Source organism: Eptatretus burgeri, chromosome 15 (assembly GCF_056783735.1).
Source record: "Eptatretus burgeri isolate ZD-2024b chromosome 15, Ebu_testis_v1, whole genome shotgun sequence".
Lineage (NCBI taxonomy): Eukaryota > Metazoa > Chordata > Myxini > Myxiniformes > Myxinidae > Eptatretus > Eptatretus burgeri.
In genome coordinates this window covers 45,238,505-45,252,784 of record NC_140975.1, presented here as the reverse complement: position 1 = coordinate 45,252,784, position 14,280 = coordinate 45,238,505, and the positions used below count along the sequence as shown (strand labels likewise).

General features: G+C 40.9%; 1 protein-coding gene across 1 annotated transcript in view; it reads right to left on the bottom strand.

Annotated features, from left to right (window-relative positions):
- Positions 1–12,633: 12,633 nt before the first annotated feature.
- CYBC1 (cytochrome b-245 chaperone 1) overlaps positions 12,634–14,280 on the bottom strand; it is a 46,409-nt gene continuing 44,762 nt past the window's right edge. The window contains exons 8-9 of the mRNA XM_085858311.1: positions 14,124–14,268; positions 12,634–13,888 (exon numbers count right to left, since the gene is read on the bottom strand). Coding sequence (XP_085714437.1) covers positions 13,831–13,888; positions 14,124–14,268 — 203 coding nt within the window. The 3' untranslated portion in view covers positions 12,634–13,830. The remainder of the gene's footprint in view (positions 13,889–14,123; positions 14,269–14,280) is intronic.

Genomic DNA, 14,280 nt, shown 5'->3' with positions numbered 1-14,280 from the left:
GGGGAAGAGAGGGAAGTGGGGAAGAGAGGAGAGGGGGATGGGGAAGGAGGGGAGAGGGAGGGGAGAGAGGAGGGGGATAGGGAGGAAAAAGTTTTCTTCTGTATCCATCCTGTCCACCCCATTCCTCACTACCCCATTGTTTGTCCAATTCTCCCTCTATTTTGTACTTCAACTCCACTGTTTGTATCCCTGTTCCTTTTGGCCTGTCGTGTCATGATCCATTCAGTGTTCTAGCTCTTCCACGAGCCTTGACTGCACACAAAAATTGATAGGTTGGCAACCATTGTACAGACTTGATGGGCTGAATGGTGCCTTTCTGTGTTGAAGTTTCTTCGAAGGAAAGTGATCTATTATATATTGGGAATTGTGGCGTCTGGCCGTGCATTCATCTGTCTCCCGTTTTCGGTGGTCGCCTTCTGCGCTGCATTTGAAAAGCTCAACATTCTCTTTTGAAATGACGGCAGAACAGCTATGAGTTCTGTTGATCCAAAATATTATTTCGCAAACAGGATATTTTGCCCTCTTTTGAAACAAATCCAACCTCAGTCACCTGATGTTGCACCACCATTTTGCGGTGGTCAGTATAAGTCGCTCAGAACTTTGGTTATGAGCGAAACGAAGAGTGCAACATAATTGAGCTTTTAAAAGTCCATTAAAAATTATTTAAATTGATAGATTAACTTTAACTTTTCCCATCACTGGCGATGGATACTTTTCCCAGTCAAATTATATGCACTCCTGAACCCTGGATGGAATGAGTTGGAAAAAAAAAACCACCTGGTTGTATTCGGGTTGCACACTGGGAATATCTCTGGCAGTTAAAAAAGGTATTCTTCCAGAAGTGGGAACATTACAAGAACTTAACTGCTGGATGGAATGAGCTGAAAACGGGTGGTCGTACACGCAGGATTCACGGACAGGTTCTAGGGGGTCAAAATATTTCCTAATAGTTGTGGGATGGCTCCAATTCTCTCTGTGTAATATGTCGTGCCACCTGGTGGAAGCTGGTAATACAAACTATGCCAAAGACAATTCGTAAAAAGTTGGGGAATTAACCTGTCCGTGGGTTCTTTGCTCGTGAGAGTCATTGCCTAACAAAATGCATAGATAGATATCTATGCAGTGAAATTAATGAGGGATTGATCACAAAGAGGCATCATGAATTAGCATTAATGGGTAATTTTAATCCTGCCAATCTTTCACATTATGACAGAAATATTCACATTGTAATGAGTTTTTTTTATTTCTTTTCTTGAAAGATGTTTTTTCCTATCTTAATAATCCAAACTTTCTTTTCTTGTAATTCTTTTCGTCTTATCTTAATGATTACAAAGGTGTGATTTTTTTTTCATCAAATAATGATAATATTAAAGCTTGTGGCACTCCCAATCACTCCTACATTCTTTCAAAATCCTGAGAACAGACATGGGCACTGAACATATTTGCCCCATGCAGCATGCACATAGCGCAAAGTGGGGTTAAGCAATTAGTTCACTCTCTCTGTCAGTCTATGATTGAGGACTGACTTAATTATCCCCACACCTTTTTTAGTGTGGGGGGGGGGGATATTGTAATCAGTTCCGTTTGCATGTCAGTCTGTCCATCTGTCCATCCGTGGCACTAACTCCTCCTTCACGGTTATGCAGAAATTCACCAAACTTAGGTATGATCGCCACATGGCAAGAAGGTGTTGGAGCAGGATCATTTTTGACCCCACCCCCTGGAGCCCTGGAGCTGGATCGTCAAAAGGTTAAATACCAAAAAATTGCAATTATGGGCACATTTTAAAACATCTTTTTAAATGAAACTTTGAATCTGCAATCAACATTAGGGGACATGGAATATGTGACGATTTTTTTTGGATTTGACCACCCACCTGTTCATGCCCCAGGGGGTGGCGACTTAGGGTCATACGGGTCAAACACGATTTTTTTTTAGCTCAAAATTTGATATTGCGTCATTCCTGGTGGAACTTTTTGCTATCTTTCAACTTTGCTTTCGGTGGGAAGCGTTGGGATTTGTGAAGACCCACCATCAAATTCGCTTTAGTTTCAATTGAATTTTATATTTTGAACAATGTAGAAGATGAATTGTAACAAACCTGCAGTTCAGCAGCACTTTGGCTCTGGATTTAGCAAATTGTATGCAATCTCGTCCCAAGCACACAGAAGAGAATGTTCATTGTTTTAGTCTAACTGCCTGTCTGCCAGTCAAACAAAATCGAAAATTATTCCCAACAGAAAATTTACAGTTTTTAGGGACATCATAAATAGTAGGATCAAAATATGAAATAAACAGCCTAACCTCAAAAAAATTGCAAGAAAACGTTTTATCATGTTTTTCTATAGTACTTGGTCCATAGAACAACATATCAAAAGTTGGCCGAAATCAGACCATCAGAAAGGGTCAAACTTTGACGTTAAAAAAAGATGGCTACCACTATTAAAAAGTGCCTCATTTCTTCTCATATCCCATCATCTTCGCTGTTTTTACACATATAAGTGTAAAAATAAATAGTTTAAAACTGTTCAAACCAGTATCTCAGTGAATTCGCCATTCTATATTGAACATTGCATACCCAAGTGACGTCATGAGGTAATCTATGACGTCATGCCGTGACTTTTTATTATTTCACAATTATGTGGCAAATTGATGATGATGAAGATTTTAGATGGTATTACTGAAGGCATGTAAGTTCATTAATTCTTCCTGATCAAGCACCTATAGTTACAGTGCTGCCATCTACACACATCTTCAGAATATTAAGACAAAGGATTCCAATCAGCTTCAGATTTTTCCAAATTTCACTTCCATCAAAATGTTGAATTATGATATAGAAAATGACTATGTTTCGAAACTAAATAAGATCACACAGGTAAGATTTAAAAAAAACTTTCAATGGCCATTTTTCCCATTAGACAGTCATTCAGTTTGACTTCAATTAACACTGGTGAGGCCATGTGCATTTCTTGTGTAGGCGTACATGGTGTAAACTATATGTAGGGCAGAGACCATTGCAAGGGTTGATCTTGTTAGGTGTTGTTTACATGTAGGTCTATAAACAAATAGTGTTGTTCTGTGTCATATCACGTGCCCGTTAAAGGCCCAGTCCTTGAATATGATTGTTATCTTTCTAGGCCCTAAGTCATAGCAATTCACATGCATGTTGTGCAGTTATTACAAAACCCATTACAATGAAACACTATCAGCATATTGATCTCGGTGAAAATAATAGTTATAAAACTTGTACTTGATTGTGAAAGTTCAAACTGTCAAATATTAGGAAAGGCCTAGTAGGCCTTTAAAATACTTCACATCTGATTAATTTTACTGTACCTATATAAAGAATTCCGTTCAAAACAAAGCTTATTCTATGTTTCAGCCCCTGAAAATGCATGAAAATCAAGAAACGTGTGCCTTGTGCAAGAACGAGATAGCAGGAAGTGAGGACAGTGTTGTAATAACTGGAAAAGGAGCTGACGGCATCAACAATGCAAGTGTCGATTGAGGTGAAAGTATCAACGTAGCTGCTGGAACTAAAGTACACAAGACCTGTCACATGATTTACATCAACAAAAAAGACATTGAGAGACATAAGAAAGCTAAATTAGATTCTGCACCACCCGTCAAAAGAAGTGCACGTGTCTCTACTGGCCCTTATGACAGCAAAACAGACTGCTTATTCTGTGGGAACAAAGTTGTGACCGACAAGACCAGTGCTGATTATGATGATTCTAGCTTTGTTAAAACAGTCAATTTTGTGGACAAGATACTTTTGAATTGTAAATCACGAAATGACTAGGCATTTACAGTCCAGGGGCGTATTGAATACTTTGGTGGAGACCTTCATGCAGCAGACTGTGTGTACCATCATTCTTGTGACGTACATTTTCGCACATTCCATGATATTTCCATGCAGCATAGGTTAGGACCAGACATGCCAGAAAGCAGGAATAGAAGAAAAGTTGGGCGGCCAAACAACAATGACCAGGAACAAGCTTTTCTCAGGGTGTGTGCCTATTTTGAGGACAATGATGAAGAACAGTTGACCATCACTGACCTTGCCAAGAAGATGAATGACTACTTACATGATAGTGATTCTAGTGCATATGGCAATCAGTATCTGAAGTCCAAATTACTAACACACTACGGAGATTCTATATTTGTAGCTGAGGGTGAGGGGCTACATGATATTGTGACTTTTCGAGAAAAGACAAGCAAAATTCTGCATGACTACTTTAAGATGCCAAACAAGGATGACGAGGATTATCAGAAGAGAGCAATTATAGAAACTGCAGCAAAACTCATTAAGAGTGATATCAGGAGTGAGTATCCCAAAACCACAGATTTGAAACTTGAGTCCACTCTAGAGTATGTTCCCAAAAGCTTACGTTACATGCTTCAGCATCTTCTGGTCGGAAAGGACACTCGCATGAAAGAAGCAAGTATTGGCCACTCCATCATACAGGCAGTTCGCCCAAGGACAGTTATAGCCCCCTTACAGCTTGGACTTGCAGTGCAAATGCACCATCAATTTCGCTTGAGATTTCTGATAGACAGCCTTTCTGCCATGGGTTATTGTGCCTCATATTCAGAAGTGCAAAGATTTGAAGAAAATGCCGCTTCTTCAATCACTCCAGATATTTTAGGTCAAACAGACATACATGATAACAAGATGCTCTTATTCGCTGCAGATAATGTTGACCACAACATAGTGACTATAGATGGGAAGGGGACATTCCATGGAATGGGAATGATTGCTGCTGTTACACCAGGCCGTCAAGTCAGCTACACTATTCTTAGACAAAAACTATGTGAACTGAAACTCACGAATGAGACAAAAATTTCCATCCAAGAATACCACTTTTCAAAGCACACCCTCTGCCGCATTAAATTCCAACCCCTGCCATTGCTGAATGACGAAGACCACATAATAGATCTGCTTTGGGAGTTGTCCTTCCGATTTCATCTACAAATCCCAAATTGGCAGGGAATGATGCACACACTGAACAGTAAGCGTGACCACCCAGGACAATCCTCTGTGCTGTTCCTGCCTATGATTGATATGTACCCTGGAGACAGGACATGCATCTTGTCCACTCTTGAGTTCATTTGCAAACTTGCATCGAAGCACAACATTTCACCTGTAGTCACCTTCGACCAGCCTCTCTTTTGGAAAGCTTCTGAAATAGTGCACGAGGTTGAAGATAATAGTCAAGTAAGAGATGTTGTCTTGTTACTCGGGAGCTTTCACACATTTATGAACCTGTTGGGGGCTATTGGGACACTGATGGATGGAAGTGGACTCAAAGATATCCCAGAGACAATCTATGGAGAAAACGCTGTGGTACACATGATGACTGGAAAGGCTGTGCAGCGTGCGTTTCGTGGACATCTCCTAGTTGATCAGTGTCTAACCGACCAAATCATTTCCAAGATCATTGAAAAGGAACCGGAATTTGAAAGCCTGATACAGCAACTTGAGGCATTATACTCCCAAGCTGAGAATGGTGAAATACATGTGGACAAAGTGATTGGATCTGATTGTATGGAAAAGTTTGTTCAAGTTGTAGCTTCAAAAAAAGTGTGTTATCTAACAATTCCAAAACGAGCAAACTCTGGTTGACATCAACAAATGTTAGGAGTGGCCCGGGAGCTCGTTGAGGCTGATCGCACAGGATCGTGGGAAATGCACCGCCATGCTGTATCAGATTGTTTGCCCATATTTGCTGCTGCAGGTCACCCAAATTACCTGAAATCCGCCTATCTGTATCTCCAAAAGATGAAGGCGTTGATGATTGAAAACCGTGACGTGTTTAAGAAGTTAATGCGTGGCTACCATGTCATCTGGCGAAGCAACACATTTTGGGCTGGCCTTGGTTGTGACTTGGTCATTTAACAGCACTTATGAGGTCACTTAAAAGCACAGGGGGTTTAACAAGAGGGAGTGGGATGTCAGAACACCAAAGGGCCATCTGGACAATGTCTTCTCCGGTATCCTCTGCTTACAACTTTGCCATGCAGGAATTTTGTGAAATGCGGTATACAACAACTGAACAGCACAAAGAATCAACTACTGCAAGAATAGTCAGGGATAAAGAGGATCTGACCAAACTTGCCACAGTGATTGGACACTATACACCATTCTCAGATGAGACGACATTGCGCAACATTATAACAGGGATAAATGCTGATGATGTGAACGTGCATGACCTTTTCACTGTTGGTAGGGACACTGTTACCAAAATGGAAGGCCAATTTATATTTTCATATTTGCACAAACACAATACTAAAGTGAAAACCTTAGCATCAGAAAGAGCGGTCAAGGGAGCTGAAGACAGAACAATTGATCCGGCACTATTATTTCAGAGGTTTCTGGTTGTGTCGCAGTCTGAAGAGCTACGCTTAGATGAGGTGATGAAGTACGAACTTTCGCCATATCCACCCTCCTTGTTCGAAGCTAAACATCAACTACGGAAACCAGACAAACCTGCACTTCTCGAGGCTATACGGAACCATGCTGCATCCGTGGATGATGCTGTCCTTCAGTCTATTCCCAAGACAGATCACTACGTCTTAGATGGAGGTTCCCGTCGACATCGCTTGGAATGGACAGAAGGAAGTACCTACAGTTCAATTGCCGATGATTATGCATCTTTTACAGTGGAACTGTATGGAAAAGCCACTGTGGTATTCGATGGATATGAGGGACCAAGCACAAAGGCCAACACCCACCAGCGACGGAAGACAACAACTGTGAGGAATGCTGTCAACATTACAGAGACAACTAAATTTGTGGGGAAGAAGGATGATTTCCTTTCCAGTGAAAAGAACAAAAAGTCACTTATTGATATGATATCAGCATGCCTGAAGCAAAAAGGCTGCCATGTTGTCCAGGCAGAGGGGGATGCAGATGTGGATATAGTGAAAGCAGCTGTCACAATGTCCACTTTCAAATCAACTACGCTTATCAGAGAAGATACAGATCTTCTAATATTGCTTCTCTATCATGGGAAAATGGATAGTAAAGAACTTTACTTTCGGTCAGACAAAGGGAAACCAAATGTCTACAATATAAAGGTTTTGAAGCAGTTACTCGGAGATGATGTTTGTACTGATTTGTTGTTTGCCCATGCCTTTACTGGATGTGATACTACTTCTAGAACCTTTGGGGTTGGGAAAAAATCAGTGTTCCAAAACCTCATCAAAGGTGATTCTGTCTTGCATTCCTGTTCAAAGATTTTCTGTGCTCCAACTGCGGATCAAGATGCTGTAGAAAGTGCTGGCTGCAAGGCAATGGTGTCATTGTTTAATGGGAAAACGTCTGACTCTCTAGCATCAATGCGATACAGTTAACTCTGCAAAAAAGTGGCAACAGCAAAGACATTCGTAACGCCAGAGAGATTGCCCCCCACAACTTCAGCTACAAAATGGCACTCAAGACGAACTTATCTTCAAGTCATGGTATGGATGGGCCGGAGTGATAACATGGACATTACAAAATGGGGCTGGGACATTCAAGGGAACAAACTCACACCAGTAATGATGGACAACAACCCTGCTCCTGATATTCTGCTAAAATGATTCACTGCAACTGCTCGGCTGGATGCAACACACTTGGATGTAGTTGTAAGAAGTATGGACTTGAGTGCACAGGGGCTTGTGGACCTTGCCAAGATGGCAACTGTGAAAATATGAACCATGCACCCATTTTAGATGAAAACGAGGACGAATATGCTGACTTTTTTTTGGCTAAAGCAGTAATGGGTGTCCCAACTGGAATGACTTCCTTGGTACCAACTACCCAGGTATTATTTAAAATAAATTGAACACATTGGCAGGGGTTTCCTTAGAAGCTGGTTACCGGCGACCCGCAGCCGTCTACTCAGAGAAAAAATGTCAAAGGTCGCCGCCTACTTACTTCAGCGCCAATTTTTCGATTTTTTTTTTTTGTCACCACGAAATCTCTACATCCCCCTGTTTTGAAATCCGAGAAATGGAATATGGTTTCCGTAATGAATGCTAGTTCATCTACACTATTATTATGTCACACACTTACTTCAGATTGCTCACTGTATTCCACCATGTGCAGTATCAACTTCCTATTAAGAACTAAGCACTAAGGTATGGCCCAAATGTTGCTAAAATGCCTCTCTTTTAAAGTGCTTAGATACTCCATCTTCCAGACATCTTGGTGTGCCCTAAACCATGGCCTTAAATTAATGAACCCTGTTTAAAAGCTGCTTGAACTAACTATACAGTACAGCTGAATTTCAGTCAACCAGTCAGTCATTATGTTAATGCAACTCCATCCAGTACAGGCCTAACCACTTGTTTTGGTGGAATAGTCCACCCCAACAGCATGATAATATGAGAACTATTTCATCACGTGGCATCACGATCTTGGCATCATCATTGAATTTATGATGTCGTCTGGTCATCAAACAGGATGAAAACTATTTTTGTGAACATGTTTTCATAAATTTGGAAGTTACCATGAAATCACATAAAATTCCAACTCTCAGCTCGTGTATGCTCTCACTATATCTCGTTAGTATGAACATGTCATGAATGACGTCATGACACAATGAATGCCGTCATGATGCGACTTTGGGACACTCCCAGCAACCTCACCTGTTTTGGTACTTATAAGGTAATAAGTTTTATCATTAATTGTCACTTTTAAAGTGGTTGAGAACTGTTTGTTTCAAAGGTGTGCATAGATATTAGGTATTTTGCTCTAATGGCGGCCATCTTTTTTGACGTCATATTTACACCCTTTCTGATGGTCCAATTTTGGCCAACTTTTGATATGTTGTTCTCTGGGCCAAACACTGCTGTAAAACACCATAAAGCGTTTTCTTGCAATTTTTGGGTAGTCGATCTATCAACCCTTATTGTCAGGTTTTCCGTCGTTATGTCTATCTGTCTGTCTGTTTGTTTGTCCAGGCCAGTACTCCGTTAATCATTGGCCGATTTTGATGAAATTCTGGTGGTAGGTTCATACCATGACCTAGTTGTGTGCCTTTGAGAACCGTTGCTATGGACCCCTCGGTTGCCTAGCAACGGGCCTTTGAAATTTTCAAAAAAATCTAAAAAAATAAAAATATCGAAATTCAAAAATCAAACTCTGGTCGTTTGTGGGCAACACATTCAGCTTCCTTGACAAAAAAAATTCAGCCCACTCCCATGAAAACTGTCGGAGAAGATAGACTTTGAATGAACCCTGGTCGAAAAAAAACGAAGTTCGTTATATCTCAGAGACTATGAGTCAGACATACATGAAACTGGTATGGTAGGTTCATGGTATGTCCTCGTTATGTGTGAGAAAGAACCGTTGCTATGGATGCTTTTGTTGGCTAGTAACGGCTGAAAAACGACTAAATTCGACTTGATTGACTACCCATGTCCGCCTACCGGCTTGTTTTAGGGTTAGTCAGCATATTGACCCTACTAAAAGGACACAAACAACAGGCACGAATAACTAATGTCATGTGCTGTGGTGGTGTAAAAGAGGGTGCATCAATATCAGTAAACTTCCGATTCAACGTTTGTTTGCTTTTGAAAGCCTTTAAAATTTTATATTATTTCAATAGAATTATATTCAAGACTTTCAGACCCTGACACTTGCGGACCCCACGTATTCGCGGTTCATAAAATGTGACCTGCTTATACATTCATGGACCTCTGCTTCGCGTATTCGTTGTTTTTTTGTGGGATTTTTTATTTTCCCTTATGACTCATGAACCGTCGGGAACCTATCCCTCTTTTTCTCATTGAAACAATTCTCCGACATTCACGGCATTTTTCATGAACGCATCCCCCGTGAATGTTGGGGTTTGAGAGTACGTGAACACTGTAGAACACAAATTGCCTTGTTTCAACTGACAAAAACTCTCATTTTAGCAGTGCTTGGGCAAAATTATACGCCCTCTCGAGCAATCAAATTTGCCACTGATTTTTTTTCAGGGTGGGGTAACTGAGTTCCTTCTTCTTCCAGGAGACTGTTTCCATGAAATCCCATGTTCTTTTTCTCAAGACTGTGCAGGATACGGTGTTCCCTGAACTCTCAAGTTCAAACACCTTTTGTACCTTTTTGGAAAACCTCTGTGCTTTAGGTGCTCTGTGCATATACCCTTGGAAAACAGCATTTATTTCCAACTCTCAGCTCGTGTATGCTCTCACTATATCTGGTTAGTATGAACATGTACAATACAATGCTACTTAAGTATATTATATACCACTGAAATATCCAGCAAATAAAATGCACCAAAATTATATAATCACGTACATCTATGACAAATAATGTCACGTTTGTATTGTAATCACAAGTTTGCATTCACAGGGCAGAAGTACAAGGATTGATTTGCAAGTCTGTGGCCTACCATAGACTAGAAAAGTGTGGAGATTGTTCAGTTCCTTTCCTTTTGTAGGCAGCACATAGCTCGCTGCTGGTTTCATCATTTGCTGGGGGCACAGCTGTGCCACTGATGCAGTGCCCCCTGTAGGTTAGAGAACAGGAATTTGTAATTTGTTCAGCGTGCTGGCGATAGTTCGCCAACTCTTCATGGTGGACACCGTGGGATCTTTAACATTCACCATCTAATGCCAGTAGATGGGACACAGAGTTTAACGTACATCCTGTAAGGATGGCACATGCATTGATGTACCAATCTCCCTGGATGCGAAACACCACCATGGAGGTTTATAGCGAGGTCAAGATTCAAACTCAGGCTTGATAGCTCAGAATGGAGTGCACATTCCTCTCGGGCCTAAGCTATTATTCCAGCCCATTGTTCAGATTAAAGGTTAATATTATAAGAAATACTCGTCCCTGCTTCGACATTTCAGGCTTGGATTGGGGTTTTATTATTTTGAGAGTTTCATTGATGGAGATTTCTCCCGTATGTGCACACGTACATAATGTATTAAAGATTCTCCTTTGTATGCTGAACCTGATTGAGTTCATTTCCACCACAGCTGTTTGGGGTTTGTTTCTGCAATTAGTGACCCCAATTTTAATGGTACCCCAGAGTTTATTCGATCCCTAGGAGTACTAAACCACCATTTAGAAAAATAAAAAAAAATTGTTTTTTTTTCTTATTCTGTTTCCAGCATTCCCAACACTCAATTTCCCAGCTGTATCAATTTCCCAGCTGCATCTCGGATCTGGCTGGGACTTTCGGATTTGAGATTTAGCATCAATAATGGGAAAAGAAATGTGGGGTTGACTTTTTGATCTTGACCTAATTTTAAGGTCATGGCCTTTTAACAATTTTTTTTAACCATAACTTGATTAAGGTTTGTCTGATCAGAATGAAATTGTCCTCTCCACATAGCCTTGGGCAAGGTGCATTTAGTTACATCTTCCACCTCTGGGTTAAAGGTCAAGGTCTTACACAACGAGGAGTACGAAGCCACCATTTAGGTTTGTCTCTAATGTTGGAGCTGTATCTCGGATCCAGCTGAGACTTTCGGATTTGCGATTTTTAATAATGGGAATAGAAAGTGTGGTTGGTTGATATCATTTTGACGTTGACCTAATTTTAAAGGTTGTGATCCAATTATATGAACATAAATTTTTTTTCACCATAACTCGACTAAGGTTTGTCTGACCAGAACAAAATTGCCCTCCAAGGCTTGTTTATGCTTAATTTACATCATACCCCCCCCCCCTCAGGTTAAAGGTCAGGGTCAAATGGCAGACTGAAAAAAAAAAAAACGCATTTTTTTTGTCATCGCTCAACTTTGCCAATGCGGAACCTTTAAGACTACTTGGCCTTCCCAGATGTTCTTGCATCATTTTCGTGGATCTGCATTGAAGTTGTGCACCTGATATTGATTGTTGGCCTTGACCTGCTTTTGTGGATCGTGACCTTACTGTATGTAAAATTAGCTCGAAAACACCTTTTTGATCCAAACTTGAAGAATTTACTCATTTTCATGATGTTGAGGTTTATGGATAGATAGTAAATGGGGACACATTTTCTTAATTTACACTCCATCCCTAAATGTTGAAGGTCAAAGTCATATGTTGGTCTGAAAAAAATGTCATCATTGGATCGTGGTCCAAGGGTGTCACAGGTGATTGCCAAGGATAAGCAGGGGGAGGCTCACCCTTGGCGATCGCTTCGTGATCGCAGATATCTAGTTATTATTATTATTGTTGAATTTTAAAAAACGGATATTAAAGGCACAGGTAAACCAAAATTTATTTCCATCCTCAAGGCAGCCTAAAGCACAGAGGTCACAAAGTAATTTCCTATCACTTATAATGAATCTCATGCAATTCAGCAAAATTCCCTTCAGATGGGGGAGTGCCTGGTAGTTATATTAACTAGCAGAGGACAAACCCAACGGGCAATCTTGTTTCCAGCATGCAACATGTTCTTCTGACTCGTACCTTGGTTTGGGCAGTGTATAGGCAACTGACAGCTGCCTCAATCGCTCCCGGGGGGGGGGGGAACCCGGGTTATGTGCATGCAGCAAAGGACATGTCTACTGCTAAAAATTCAAAACACATCAGTGTACGGCACTGTTTCTCAACCTTTTTTGTCCCACACCCCACTTTGATTTTCAAAAAAAAAACGTACGCCCCACCATGATTGGAGACACTACAGTAGATACTACATATGTATTCAAAAGGCTTTATTAAAACTTTATTGCAAATTTTATTCAATTGCTACTCATTTCAATAGTTATGATGCAATGAGGCATCAGTTGCAGCTTCAAACTTTTGAAAATTTGAAAGTGCAAAGCTATGAAAGCGATCATATATTGATTCATTAATTCTGAATCCTCATGCCCCACCAAAATATTGCCACGCCCCACCTTGAGAAACACTGCTGTACAAGAAAACGTGGGGACAGAAATACTGTACTGCAAATGAAATGGTGTGCTACATGATACACATTTACATGGAGATCCTATACACTAATTGGGGTCATGTTGATCCTGTGTAGCAAGTCTGGATGTAATCGGCCCACAACTGTAGGAGGAGTAGCGCAACAAACAAACACACAAACAAATACCGGTGTGTGAATTATCGTAAGGATTGTAATATCTAATACAACAATAATACATGTAAGCAAGTAATATGGAGCGATACTTGAGTGACTCGCCTCATTGTTGTATTGGCCTAAGAGTCAATACGGGTTCTTCTGACAATCGAGGGCGTATCATACAGGATTCACCGACGAATACATTTTTTTTGCCCCAATGTCCACCCATAATCATGGCTCTCCAGTGGGTAATCCACACGGTGAGTGAATCACCTGGGAAATTATGAGAAGCCTGAAAAGCCCTGGGATTAGCCCCAGTGTATGTTGGTTTTGCTGTTATGTCGCACGAATGTGTTTCTCGCATTCAAGTATCACATCGCCTCAAAGTACAGCCGGATACAGGAACGTTGTTGACACGATGGCACATGCCAATGCTTCAAAGTTACAAGTAAGGCAAGGATGTGGTGGTGGTGTTGCTCCCATAACCTAATTGTGAAGGTCACTGGTGGAAGTGTAGTGGCACTTGTATCGACAAATATAAGTGGTGGTGCCAATCTTTATGACCAGCCACAGGTATTGAACCAACCAACACCAGTGAGGGAAATGCTACAAGGCTTTCCCCACTCCACCATCAATCGACTCAAGTTTGGGATATGACTAAAAAGGTCAATTCCAAATCACAAAATGGCAGCCAAGCTAATTTTACATTCACAAAAGCATTGTTAGTATAACAGTACACCACAAGACTGCAAGACTCTCCACTGCACAGAAGGGTGACGTATGTTTTCTGCCCATCGCCGTGGTAGAACGAAACGTGAGGCAAAGTCGCTCATGTAGAGCAATTCGTCAAAAATTCCACGAGGTATCTCCGTAGGTCTTCAACCTCACTGTAAAGATGAGTACAATGTGAAATAATGCGCACAACGAGAAACATCATCAACCCTATAAATCATGCCATACAAGTAATCAGACCATATTTGGTCTTTCCACTTTGGGTAGAACTGTGTGACGTGAGAGCTCAGAAGCATTGTGAATAGAACTTAACTTGCTGACAAAGTCGTTAGATAATGCAAAGCAGAATAAATGATATAATTTGTTGATGATTGTTCTGAAGGTTCATACCTCTTCTTCCCCAGTACAGCATAATTAGTCAGAGGGTAGGAAACTCCATCTTCGAGATGTAGGACAATGTAGTAACCCTTCCCTCCAAAATACGTCGCCTTTTCTGTCACGTTCACTGTGCGGATGGGGCTCTGATCAAGCACGACTGCAAATACAG